The 13,877-nt window shown below is 46.8% G+C and overlaps 1 protein-coding gene across 1 annotated transcript; it reads left to right on the top strand.

The window, feature by feature from the left end:
• Positions 1-2,870: 2,870 nt before the first annotated feature.
• Positions 2,871-13,042, top strand: TRAF1 (TNF receptor associated factor 1; the record flags this gene model as incomplete). The annotated part of the gene is made up of 10 exons (XM_082295315.1): positions 2,871-3,079; positions 3,819-3,903; positions 5,731-5,829; positions 6,719-6,880; positions 8,972-9,043; positions 9,640-9,705; positions 9,930-10,370; positions 10,847-11,024; positions 11,588-11,736; positions 12,827-13,042. The coding sequence occupies 10 exons, from the start codon at positions 2,871-2,873 to the stop codon at positions 13,040-13,042; spliced, it is 1,677 nt and encodes a 558-aa protein (XP_082151441.1).
• Positions 13,043-13,877: the final 835 nt, after the last annotated feature.

The following is a 13,877-nucleotide window of genomic DNA, read 5'->3' on the forward strand; positions in this document are numbered from 1 at the left end:
TACCACAGGAAATCTCTCTAGTTTGGAAAGTACCAAAACCTTATCTTTAGTTTCTTTGTGTAATTCAGCACCTTTGGAGACAGAGGTGTAGTAGAATCACTGAAGCTTTCAAGAAGTCTCAAAGCAAAAGAGGAGTGAGTTAAGGGCACGGGGAAGAGATAGAGCTGCCACTTCATCCCTAAACCTGACCCTGTGGTGTAACACTGATCATTCTAAAATTAACATCTTACACCTCTTTATATAGTCAAAGTTCAAAAAACCACATCCAGAAATCTTTTAAAATCTCTTTCAGAAACTAACTCACGTCCTGGCAGAAACTGCCTGGGCCAAATTAACTTACAATGAGTTTTAACAACCCAAGTGAGAGCAAATGTTTCAGGCCAAGGCCTAACTGGGGCTGTATCACAGCTTCCTTGTAGCCTTGAGTTAATACCCAGCCCTGATGAGTCTGAACTACAGATCTACATCTGGATCTACATCAGATCAGCAGCTACAGATACGCTGTAGATCAGCAGAGAGAGGAAGGAAGTGGAACTGAGGTGTCTGTCATGTCTGTCTGTCATGTCTGTCTGTCATGGGTGTCTGTCATGGATGTCTGTGCACACCCAGCACGGGAAGGTGCCAGACTGGAGGCAAACGCTGCTGTACAATAAATCCCTCAGCAGCCTCCACACACCCACAGGTACCTGCAGCTGGTGGCTCTTGTCCGTGCAGCAATTAACGAGCCAGTGAAGCACCTAGAGAAACACCTCTGCTTTTATTCTTAATTCTGAGCAGGGCCTCACCCTCAGGGATATTCCCCACAAGGAAGAGTGAACAGATTTGCATGTACGACTCTTTTTCTGACTGAATCCTCTGTCAGAACTAGGTAGGGTGGCAGCAAAGTGAGCTGTGTCAGGGGCAAAGAGGACCTTCTGCTGAATATGAAACTTCGCTTTGTAGAATCTTTTCTGCACTCTAAGAAGGCTTTGCAGACATTACTGAACTCTTGTGTCACCCCGCTGTGCTACCCCCGAGCTGCGTTGGCGGCTGAGGCACAGCGGGGCTTCCCCGGCGAGGTTTCCCGGAGGCTCCAGAGGGACTCAGGGCTCCCGTCCCGGATTTGGGGCAGGGGCTGCCCCGAGCGCCCAGGGGGAACTGAGTCCCCGGCCACCATGGCAGACCCGCATCACTCCGCTTTCAGGAACCAGCCACCAGATTCTGCATTTCAGCCGGCCCGGGGGAATTTGCTCCGCGGGGCCTTTCCTCAGTCAGTTCCCCGTCCCCGCGGCCCGGGACAGCGCCGGTCCCCCGAGCAGGGGAAGCCCCGCTCCCGCCGGCCCCGGGGCGCGGTTCGGGCTCCCCGCTCCTCCCGGCCGGAGCGAGGCAGCATCGCCGAAATCCAGCCGAGCCGCCCGGCCGCAGCTCCGGTACCCGCGGTGAGCGCCCGCCCGGGGCCGCCGGGCTCAGGTACGGGAGAGGCAGGGATGCAGGGAGGGATGGAGGGGAGCGGCAGGGACGGAGGGGAGCGGCAGGGACGGACGGAGGGACGGAGGGGAGCGGGCCCCGCCGCAGCCTCCCGCTGCGGAGAACCGCCCGCGGCCCCGGACACACGGGCCCGGTGCCCGAACCGCGCCCCGGGAGCGCCCGGAGGGCAGCGGGGGCTGCCCGGGGGTCCCGGCCGCTCTCCGCCCCGCCGAGCCGGGATGGGCGGAGGAAGCCCCGAGCCGGGGCGGCCGGAGCGCTCCGTGCCCGGGGCTGCGGGCGGTGCCGGTGCGGAGGAGCCGGGGCTGGGCCAGCGCGGCCGCGGGCGGGGGGAGCGGCGGGGCTCGTCTGCCCCGACCTCCCGGGCACCCAGCCACCACAGCCCCGGTCCGCTTCCATTACGATTGTGTTACCGGGTTTAATTTAGGGCTCTGGCAGGTTGTGCAGCCCCTGCTGTCGCTGCCGAGCTCCCGCTCAGATGCCTGCAGGGACCATGGGAATTGGCTAAAGCAGGCCATGGCAAACGCTGTTTGTTCCGAGACCCAGGGACAACCCCAGGGTGTGCCATGTCCACCTCACGGCAGTCACACCGCCAGCCCGGCCTGCCCAAGGCAGCCTTGATTCATTCATTTTCAGATTTCTTAGCGTGACTATCGGTAATACTGTGACAGGTTGTGGGGTGTCAGTACTGTTATGGGGAAAAAAAAGATTTATACAGGCATTATTATGATCAAACTGCAGCAGTTCCCTGGGTGAAAACCTTCCTTGAACTTTCCAAGAGACACCAGAATCAGTTTTGGCTGCATTTCCAAAAATATCCCACTGCACAGCTCTTATTTATTAAACCAAAGTGAATATGGCGCGTGTGGCTCCAGGTGCGCCTGGTAAGAGCACAGCATTAAGGGCTTGCGGACTTGGTATTTCCTTTGTTATTTCACCACGAGTTTTATGGCTTTAGGAAAGTCACTGTCAACACACCAGCTGCTCAGTTTCTGTGTCTGTGAAATGAAATCACATATTTTGGCTGCTGAGAATTGCATGGTGTTGGGGATTTACTCTACAGAAACAATTCTGTGTGATGGGGACTGACGGGATTGTAGCTCATCTTTCTACTAGCTAAAAACTCTTAAAAGAAAGAAAACCACAATACCCCTTTTTAGGACGCTGTCTATTTTTGTGTAGTGTTGGAGGGAAATTTTAAAGCTGTAATTTCCTGCTGGTACCAGGTCAAAACCCACTGTGACATTTGGTCGTGCCTGTCACTGCAGACCCAGCTAAACACAGCACTGTCACTGCTCGGGTTTGAGGCTGCTGGAGGACTTTGATACATCCTCTCACATCGAAACAACTGTGTACTGTGTTTGAGCACCTGGTTTTTTCCTTCTCTTGGACAGGGCTCATTTCAGATGGCCGAGAAGACCCCCAGGAGCCTGCAGGACACCCCCGGCTCTTCTCCTGATGAAAACGAGTTTCCTTTCGGATACCCCACCAACATTTGTGAGGACGTGCCTGGTCAGAAGTACCTGTGCAGCAACTGCAACAACATCCTGAAGAAAGCCCTGCAGACGCTGTGTGGGCACAGGTACTGCTCTGCCTGCCTCACCTGGATCGTAAGGTACGTCCTGGGCTGGCCCAGGGTCACTGCCAGGGCCACGGCCGTGGCTGCAGCATTCCCGAGAGCTGGGTTGTGCCTCTGAGCTCAGGGATGACTCTGTGGCTCCCTGGCCTGCTGTCACTTTCCTGGATGGCAGGATTTTCCATGGTGGACTGCAGGATACTCTCTGCCTCCTCCTTGTTTCCACCATGGAAATCTGTGGGGTGGATTATGGGGCCTGACAGAGTTTTTCTGTCTGTGACATAATAATTCTGATTTAACCTTGAAGAACTGGTCCAAGGCTGACTTAGTCCTTCCATGGCACTTTACAGTCTTTTGATAAGGGATGCTATAGGATTTTAATGAACATAATGTCATATATATCTATGTCTGTCTGAACAAAATGGGCATTTTCTGTGCTTTAGAAGACTTAAGTTTTCACATTATCTTTCCTACTTGGAGTTTTTGCATCATTCATGAGATAAATAGCTTTCCATCTTTATTCCTATTTATGGTCCAGGCTGCCCTTATTTTAGTGAAATACAGGTAAGATTAATGGGCAGAGTCCTGGTCTTGAAAAACAGAAGAGCAAAGCCTCTTTGACATCAGTGTGTTCAAGAACTGGCCTTTTCATGAACAAAGACTATGGATTCTGAGTGGAAATTACAATTTCCATGGGTTTGTGTCAGTGCCTATAAAATACCTCCTAAACTGCAGTGCACCAATGGATTGTTATTTAATTCTTCTTTCTTTTTGCCAGAAACAATAAAAATGCAATTTGCCAGAAATGTAAAGAGGAAGATCCCAACACTTTAAGTGAGGAAAGCCTATTGGCAGAAGAAAGGGTAAGTTGTAGTTCACAGGTCATTAATTTATTATTAACCATTTTCTGTAGTCATCATTGGACTGGAGTTCAGAAGGGAATAATATCAAAGGCAATAGCAGCTGATCGTTACACATTTTAACTTAGGCTTTAATAACTTGGATTTCCCAGAGTTTTTGATTAAAAAAAGTGTAATGGCAGCCTCAGGACTTTCCAAACCCAGGTTCTGCACTGTAAAATCCCAAACTCTCCCATATGATTACTTTTTATTGTCTCAAAGTAACTGGTGCTTTCCTACTTGTAATAATATGTCTTAGCTGTTACTTATTATCCTTAGGAAGTATTTTAATGGATTTTCCAACCTCATGGTTTCTTGTACCCTTCAAACATGAAGCTGAACATAATAATTGATACAATCTATGCCCTGGCAAATGTTTCATCTGTAATTTAATGGTGCAGATCTCTTCTTGTGTGATTTTCCAGGCAAATTGCTGTGCTGTTCTATATCCCAAACACAAACTGGGCCATAATGCCCAGTCCCAGCTTGTGCTTTTCCCTCCTCTCTGACTACATGCAGGGATATCAACAGACACACAATTTGTCTAAATTTTTTAGGAAAAAAATAAAACAAATAGGCAGCTGAGAGTGGCATAGAAGTTTAGGAGTTTAGGAAGCAGCAAAATAATGGATCTGCTGTTAATGCTGAACTTGGTAATATCCCAGGAAAAAAAAAAATCCTCAGTTCTGCAATGAATTTCCCAATAACAGATTTCATACACAAATAGGTGCAGCTGAACCCTTATGAACTTCTGCTTTGACTGTCAGTTTGGGATTTCTCTGCTGTGGGATTCTCCTTGAGTGTGCTGGGAATTTCTGCACAGTCTGTGGGTGGGTGGTTGTAAACAGACCCCACTCTGGGCTGCCTGGCACCTTCCTTTGCCTGCTGGGTGTCCAGATGAAGCCAGGCACCAGGAAGGGAGGAGGATCTGCCTGTGTACATCATTTCCAACAAATGCTGGGTGCATCTTCAGGAACTTTGAAATGTGGGCATCATTTATAAATACTTTCCTCCCTCTGTTTGTAAAGCTTTCCCCTCCCAGTCCTTGCTCTGTGTTATTCCATGTGAAATCTGCATTTCTCTGCACTGTACTTACCTCCAGAGTATCCAAAAAAATGCCTTTAACTGTGGCAGGGCTTCTTCTTGTGCCAGGGTACCTCTTTTAGTGCAAGGTGTAATATTGAAGTGTGCAGTATTTCATAAGTTACATAACAATTGTACAATTCCTCACGTTTAAATAACATAAAAATTGACGTAGTGCAAAGAACAAACCCCTCTTCCATCTGGTTCATATTTTTTTAGCACACAGTGTCTGCAAAAATGGAAACAGCCCCGATCTGAGCAGTGCTCTTCGTGCAGAGCACTCTCAAGTCCTCTCTGCAGCACGTTTAGGAGGTGTTAATGACCCCGATAATGAAATGCATTCATTAAGGGACCCCATAGTCAGGGTCCTGTCAGCACCTTCGCTGCATGTGAAATATTTCAGCTCCTGTGAAAAGAAATGTAAAATAAGAGCTGTAGTTGGCTGGGCTTATTTTCAATAAATTAAAGTCAAGTCAGATAGATTATTTTTGAATGCTAAGAAATAAATGATTTAATAATTATATTTAATTTAATAATTAACACTGAGATTAACTTGCCCTATCACTGAGTCTTGTGCAGGACAGTATTTTTTTTTTAAATAAAGGATTTATCAAGATGTGGATTTCTGTCACCCTAGTCCCATTCCAAGAATGCATGCTGGAGTATTTTCTCACCAGTGGTTTTTTCCTCACTTTGTTTTCTTTCCAGGCTTTTGGTGATGCTGCCATTAATAAAGAGATTTCTGAACTCAGAGTCCACTGTGTGACCCTTGGATGCAGCTGGTCTGGCATCATGAAAGATTTTGAAGTATGTTTAAAGAGAGTTTATTCAGATTAATATGCACTTTTACTGGAATGGGGACAGAGAGGCAACGAAACCAGGATATCAGGAGACACAAATTAATACAATTAATTAGAATCAGTGTCAGTACTGTGGTTTATTCCAGCACAGTATCTAAAAACGTGCCATTAATCCATGGAAGGTTCCCTGCCCGTGGCAGGGGGGTGGAACTGGATGATCTTCCAACCCAACTCATTCTGTGGTTCTGTGATTACCTTTAGTAGGGCTTTGGCCAAATCCAGAACATCCTGAATGAAATTCACATTGCACAAATTTACATCAGCTTGATATTTCTTCCAGGGGTTTCCTTATTACTTAAATGCAAGGCTGCTACAAGCAGGTTGTGACAGGGCAGAGTACTTCAGTCTGCAGGACACTGTTCAGGCAATGTCCTTAGCATGTTTTACAGGAGAAATAATTCCCTCCTGTGTCAATGTATTGCTTGTATTCATCATTCTTTTCAGACTGATCTGAAATGCTCCAGGTAAAATATTTAAATGAGCACGGTTTGTGAATCTGCCATGCAAATGTGAATAGTGAATACAAGGGAGAAAGCTGGGACCACGATCATGTTGTTTTTAAACAAAAGCCCTAAGAGTCTGTTTAAGGGAGGCCTTGTGTTTGAATTTACCAAAAGTTGTTTGGTTTTGGTTTTGGGATTTTTTTAAATTAATAATTAGCAAAAAAAGCCCCAGTAAAGTTGGTGAATTTTTCACCAGTAATCTCAGTAACTTTGAGCAGTGGGACTTTACCCAAGCTCAGAAGAAATGCAGATCAGAGCTGCCAGAACAGAGACTATTTATAGATAAATGTGAATCAGCACTTTACATGTTGCTTTATAACTTTTTACTTCCAGGAGCATCAGAGTTTATGTGAATATGCTTTGATCCCTTGTCACACTGGCTGTGGACATGTGGTGATGAGGAGGAAGCTGGCAGATCACTTGGAAAATGGATGTGTCAATAATGTGACAGTGTGTCAGCAGTGCCAGTGCAGCTTGGCCAGCTCTGAATACCAGGTAAGAACATCTCTCTCTCACATAAAGTCTTTATGTTAATGGTTTAAATAATTGGTGATGCCATTTTTCCATCCTGATTTCATTGCACTTGGGGAATATTTAATACTCCTGAGTTTGATCATTTTTCCACACATGTGTTGGAGGGAAAAATGGTTGTGATAATCTGCTGGTGATGTGACAGAGTACCCATGTGCTCCCCCAGGGCTTGGGCAGCCCCGGTTTCAGCTCCTGGCTCAAAACTTGTCCCAGTATGAGGTAAGAGAGAAGCAGAAAAGCACAGACAGGCAGGGAAGGGATCTTGAAAGTGACTGAAGTTTATTCAAACTAAAACCACCCACAAACGTGTAAGGCAGGATTCTGTCAGAATCTGTTAGATCTGACGAGGTATAAATCTCCAAATTATCAGCAGTGTCCATAGACCAGGAAGATCATACTCTGAATCTGCCACTAATATCTCAGTGACTATTCAAACATATTTGCTTTGTATATTTTAATGGTTTTTGCTCAAAACAATGAATATTGTTCCCTCTAAATGATTTCAAGGGAATAATTGCCAGCCTTGGAGTTGGGCAGAGTGATTAAAGACCCACATGTGAATATTTCAGAGATGTAAGTAGTAGTGGGTAGCTCTGCATGTCCAAAGTGTCACAAATTGATGCCTTTCCAAATACTGAGCTGAGAGATTTGTAAGGAATTAAGACTCCTCCTGGGGTAAGAATCAGGTGCTCTGTTAAAATCTACTCCTTGGGAAGCTTTTGCCTGTGCTCTTCATCCTTTACTAACCTACAGAGAGAGGAGAATCTGGACCCAGGCACATCTTCCCAGTGCTAAATCCGGTGTTTCCCAAAACTGTAAATACCAGAAGGTGGCAACACTAAATCCCTCTCAGCCTTCCGTGAGTGCAGGCTCGGGCTGGAGGAGGAAACCTGAGCTGGGTGCGTTCCCTGAGCACCTTTCTCTGCCCAGGGGTCTCTGACACCGCAGCTCCAGCGGCTTCAGAGCTGTTTTCCTCCCACTCATCCCACTTAGCTGCCACCTAATTCATATTTTGGTTGGGAAACCGTGGCAACTGAGCAGGGGGTTGGCCTTGAGGTGTGGCTTTTTCTCTCTCTCCTTTAGTATTTGTAGAATTCTGGTTACATGATCTGCTTTAATAAATTTGTACCGACTTCAGAATTTTGATTATTTGTGGGTATTCCATGTGTCCACAACCCTCTGGGAGTAAATTTTGGGCTCTGTTCCTGCTCTGTTCCTCTTATTCATTCAGTTGCAGGTCTTTTGATTTTTTACATTTCTCTATTTTAAATAAACTCCTCTCCAGTCCCTCTCCCCCTCAAGGAATTGATGATCTGAAGGAGTAAAAGAGTCGAAATGAATAAGATAAAGGCATAATTTGTTCAATGGCAAGACAAAGAGTGTTTAAAAATTAGTTAGAGAGTGAGAAAACCCCGTGGCTGCATTTCTGAGAATCGAAAGGGAAACCTCAGAAGTGATATGCAAAGGAGTTTATGAAGATTAAAGCCACCCCCTCCAAGGAGTGTGAATGGAAAGCCGACAGTTGCTGTGTTAAATACAGATATTACAGATGCAGGGACCAATGGCAGGGGGATCACTTTACCTTTCTTGGAGCCAGAAATGGCAGGAAGCCTCCCGTAAGTGGTGATGCATTTTGCATTAGCACATCATGATGGAAAATTTGGATTCCAGCCTCCAAAATGTTCATAAGCAGGATGCAAGAAGGGGCTGCACATTGAGCAAACTGTATGAAGTCAATGCAAGAGGAGTTTATATTTGAATTATATTTGTATTAGAATTTATATTGGAGTTTCCTGTGCTGTAACCTGTTTATATTCATATATATATCTGTGTATATATTTGAATTTCCTGTTCTGCTGGTCATTGTTGCTTCCTGTTCTGTAACCCCCTGCTTGTCACTGCAGGTATGTGAGTGTACATTTTGTGTGTGTTCACATAACTCTGGTTTGAACCTGGCAAGACCTGGACATTGACAATCTTGTATCCAATATCCCAGGGTCACCTTGCAGGTCAATAATTAAATACTGATTTTTATCCTTCTTGTTTTAATGACAGGAGCATTTGTGTGAAGGCAGTTTAGGTAAGGAACAAAAACCTGTGCAAACAGAAACAGCTTCAAAGGAGAAGGTGGGTGAAAGAGGAGTGAGTGCAATGCAGCTTTATTTATTTCATTTAGGTTACATGAACACCTGAGAGCATCTTCAGATCCAGCAGTTGTATCTGGGTGCTCTTCACATCCCAGCAAAGCTCTGCTGACTGCCTTCCCTTCCCTGCCCCCACAATTACCTTCACTAAATTATCTTCTCAGTTAGTCTTGTAAAATGGGCAAATATTTGTTTCCTCTTACACACTGAGTGAGAGCCACGTGAGCAGAAGAGGAGTGTGCTGTATAGCAGTGTATTTAAAGCATCTGACTTATGAGAAGTTGTTACCAGGTGATCCCTGGGGTTCATTCAATTCTGTTCTGCCATTATGGGGTCTGTTAGATGGACACCTCACTGCCAGGCTGTGTGCAAGAGACTTGCAATCAACCACACTCTTAATTGATTTACCATCAATTTTCAAAGCTGGTTGGGCACCAGAAGCTGTGGAAATACCTTGACTTGGATTCATCTGATTTATAGCTGCTGGGTTTGTGGCTTAGCTGTTTGTAGGGAAATAAAAGAATTCCTTGCAATTAGTATTTAATTATTTCCTCTGCATTTTTTTTTTTTTTTTGGCAGAGCCACTCTACATCCTCAACCAACAAGGACGGATGTCGTTTCTCTGAAATTGGCTGCACATTTAGGGTGAGTGAAACAGGTCCCTTCAGGAATGTTCCACCCTGGTTTGGACATTCCCTTCAGGGTAGTGTCTCTGAAAACAGAATCAGCACTTCTGGTGCCAGATGATGGAGCTGCTCCTGCACCTTGCAGTTTTTCCATCTCCCAAGGAGCTGCAGGATTGCTGGGTTTGGCCCCAGGCCAGCTGTGGTGCTCACAGAGGGTGCATTGACGGTGTTGTCTCCTTCCAGGGAAGCAAAGAGAAGATAAAGGAGCACGAGAAATCCGCAGTGGGGGCCCACATGCTGCTCCTGCTGCAGCACATGAGGCAGCTGAAGGGAACCTTGTGCTCTGCTGCCAAAGCTGCACCGGGCTTCAACCCGCAGTCAGAGCTGAACCCAGTGAAGAGTGCAGGAAAAAGCATCTCTGACCTGCAGATCCCAGCAGGGCTGGAAATCAGTGGGGATCCAGAGGTGGACTGTTTCCCTGGATCTTCTGTTCCTGAAGATGAGTCTGTCCTGCAACAACTCGTGAGGGAGAAAGTGATTTCTGAGCTAGAAAATAAGCTGCATGTGTTTGAGAACATTGTGGCAGTGCTCAATAAGGAGGTGGAGAGCTCTAATTTGGAAATCCTGGCCTTCCGGAGACAGAGCGAACTGGACCAGAACATAATACGGGGCCTTGAGCTGAAGGTAAATACAGCAAGGATTGTCTGGGTGCTTGTTCTATAGACAACAAACACTGACACACGTCAGGGAGAGGTGGGGTAGGGATCAGGACGGGGAGTTTGAGCTGTGAAGTGTTAAGTTCTGGACACATCTCAAGGACCCTTTTGTTGTTTGATGCATTTTCAAACAGGGTTCTCTAAAATTTGTTCTCTAAATCCACGTTTAGGTAGTGAGATATTCCTGAGGGTTTTGAGTGTTCAGAATTTGCCACGATCAGACTGTGAGCAAGCAAAAGAGCTGTTTAATTGCCTGATCCTCTTACAAAGCAGCACTTTGCCTGGAGGCCCAAACAACATCTCCATGTATGTTTTGACACATAGCTGTCACTTGGAAAGAAATCAAAGCAGAGCTTCCAGAACATGAGGACTCCAGAAGGATTCAGCCACCCCTGCAGCACAGCCTGGAGCAGGGGGCTGACTGAGGGCTGGTTTTTTCCCTAGATTGCAGAGTTGCACCGGTGCCTGACGCAGAAGGACGCGGGCCTGAGCAGCCTGCACAAGAGCCTGCTGTTCTCCGAACAAGCCTCCTACGACGGGATCTTCCTCTGGAAAATAACAGATGTTGGCAGGAAGCTCCAGGACTCTGTGACTGGCAGGACAGTCGGTTTGTATTCCCCAGGTAAAGCACAAGATGGAGGTGTGTGTTCACAAACCCCAGTCCTTCAGAATCCCCCGCATTTCTCCAGAACTCTGCCTCTTTCTGCTCGTCCCAGCAGGAGGATCTTTAAAACAGCTCCTTAAACCAAGATGCTGTTTATGCAAAGATCAGGGGACTGGGATGTGCTTTTCCAGAGGGCTGTGCTTTAGTTTAGGCTGTCATACTGCACTTTGCCCTCCACCACAGCTGCTTGCAGTGGATCCATCCCTCCTAACCCTCACCTCGGTGCCTGCTGGCACCACGTGGCTCCGGCTGCAGCTCTTTCCCATGTGGGAAATAATTGGATTAGGTAAAATGTGCTTGTGTGGCTGATAACAGGTAACTGTCACCAAGGTTTGAGGCACTAAAAGAATTCCAACCACTGGATTTTCATTGCTTATAATCTCCAGAGAGTACTGATTTGTCTGTCCTTTCTGCGAGAGCAAACCACATCACACATTACCTTTTCCCATATGCCAGAACACTCATTATGTCTTTTTCTTCCCCCAAAAAAAGGTTTACTAACGAAGAGTTCTGATTTTCAGCTTTCTACACTGCAAAGTATGGCTACAAGGTGTGTCTGAGGGTGTACCTGAACGGGGATGGGACAGGGAAAGGAACCCACATGTCCCTGTTCTTCGTTGTCATGAAAGGAGACTACGACGCTTTGCTCCCGTGGCCTTTCAGGCACAAGGTGAGAAGGGAAAGCTTTCTATATCTGATCCCAGCCAGAGGTCAACACAAGGTGACTTTTTCTCTGGAATTTAGTGGAAGTTGAGTGCTTTTCCACATCCCTTTCCAAAGGTGAGGAGCCATCATGCCATCCTGGCCAGTAATTTGTCTCTGGAGTCCCTTGCAGGGAAAGCTGCTCCTGCTGATACTCCAAGCTTTGCCAGGTAGGATTTTCAGACACCGGAACGTGGTGTTTGGAATACTCCAGCCTGTGTCCACCTGGGCTAAAGCCACAGACACATTTTCTCCTGGCTCTTGCTAAACATAGATAATATCAGTTTAGGAGGCAATTATGATTTGCTGCCTGAAGGCATCAGAAGGGTGAGGTGAGAGTTCCACTTACAAAGGTGCCACAGATATCTGATGTGATCCTGATCTTATTTTTTCCCCTAAGTGTGGTCTGATAATGGCAACAGTGGTTAGAAAAGCAGACAAACCATGGCAGGGCCTGATCTCTGCTCTGGCACTTGCCTTTGTGGGGTAATAATTCTGTAAGCTTTTCCTGTAAATAGCTTCGCTATGAGTTAGCAGCCAAGAAAATAGAAATCAAAGTTCCCAGTCCTCACTGTATTAAAAGATTATCACAGACCTTTCGTGTTTCAAACTAAAGAACAGTGAGTTAATAAAGGGGGTAATGAGGTGGGGAGATTCTATACTGATATTTAGGTTGTGTCTTTCACATATTTGTGCACGGGCAGCTGAGTTGTTTGTTCTGATTCCAAACCACAATAACAGAATAAATGTAATGACTGGAACCAAACCCAGGGGCTGTTTAAGTTGTCAGGAGAGAGAGAGAGGAAAAAAGCCTTTGGACTGTGCAGTTCTCTACCAAGGAATAATTCCTTGATTTAATTTAATTTTGTTTTATGGGTAGCAAAGTTTTAAAAACTCCATCTGGGAGTTCACATGAACTGACCTTGCAGGTTGGAAACATTCGTTACAGTTTGTATTCAATTATCAGTGGAGCATCCAGCTGCTTTTGCAGCACTTCTGTCCCTGCTTGGTTTGTTTTTCACTCCAGTAACTCCTCGTTGCCACATTCTGTTTTTCAGGTGACATTTATGTTGCTTGACCAAAATAACAGGGAACACATAATTGATGCCTTTCGCCCGGACCTGACTTCTGCATCGTTCCAGAGGCCAGTGAATGACATGAATGTGGCCAGTGGCTGCCCCATGTTCCTCCCCTTGTCCAAACTGCAGTCCCCCAAGCACGCCTACGTAAAAGAGGACACGCTTTTCCTTAAATGCATCATAGAAACAAATTAGCAAATCCTGAAATACGCTGGTATGCAGAAGTCACCTGCTGAATGTCAACAGATTATGAGAAAAAAGCCATCAGTCTGAGAGCTTGTGCTAGTTTTTGTGTATACAAAATGCACAGAGCCTGAGCCTGCATCCCCTGCACCCACTGCCATCACCTGGAGCTGCCCCTGTGCAGCAGCTGCTGGAATGGGATTGTTTCACCAAACCAGCCAATTCTCATGGTTTAGGTGTCAGTCTCAGTCACCCCCACCCCACACTCGTGGAGAAGGGGCTGTTCTTCCTCCCAGCTGGCCCTGCTGTGGCTGTGGTGCTGCCAGGGTGCCTGGCAGGGGGTGTGGCTGGATTCCCTTCCCTGGGATGGACAGGTTTGTGGGGTGAGGCTGAGCAGTCTCATCCTCGGGCAGCCCTGCAGGGTGTGCAGCTCCCTTTCCCAGCAGGGAGGGAGGGAGCTCCTGTCAGCCCTCGCTGGCTGGCAGCTGCAGGGGGGGATTTTGGCTGTTCCCCAGTGGGAGCAGGGACAGATTCCTTCCCCTGAGGCTCAGATCAGGTGTCTCTGTGCTTCCCCATGACCTTGGAAGCCAAGAGCATGGCCAGCGCTGGTGGCTGCAGTCCCTTCCCCAGGGGATTTATTTCTTGCTGTTTATTTCAGACCCCTCTTTCAGTGCTCTGTAAGGAGATGTTGTGTTGCATCAGCAGACAAGGACCAGATTACACTGTGCCTTGGGGGAATCACCTCTTGGATTTCCAAAGGAGCCCTGGGACTTTCCCACTGTGGATACAGAGCTCTGGGAAGGCCAGAGCTCTGCTCCAGGTGGGGTCAGAGCCCCTCAGTAGTTTG

The sequence above is a fragment of the Coloeus monedula genome (genome assembly GCF_965178545.1).
Source record: "Coloeus monedula genome assembly, chromosome: 21".
In the NCBI taxonomy this organism is placed as follows: Eukaryota; Metazoa; Chordata; class Aves; order Passeriformes; family Corvidae; genus Coloeus; species Coloeus monedula.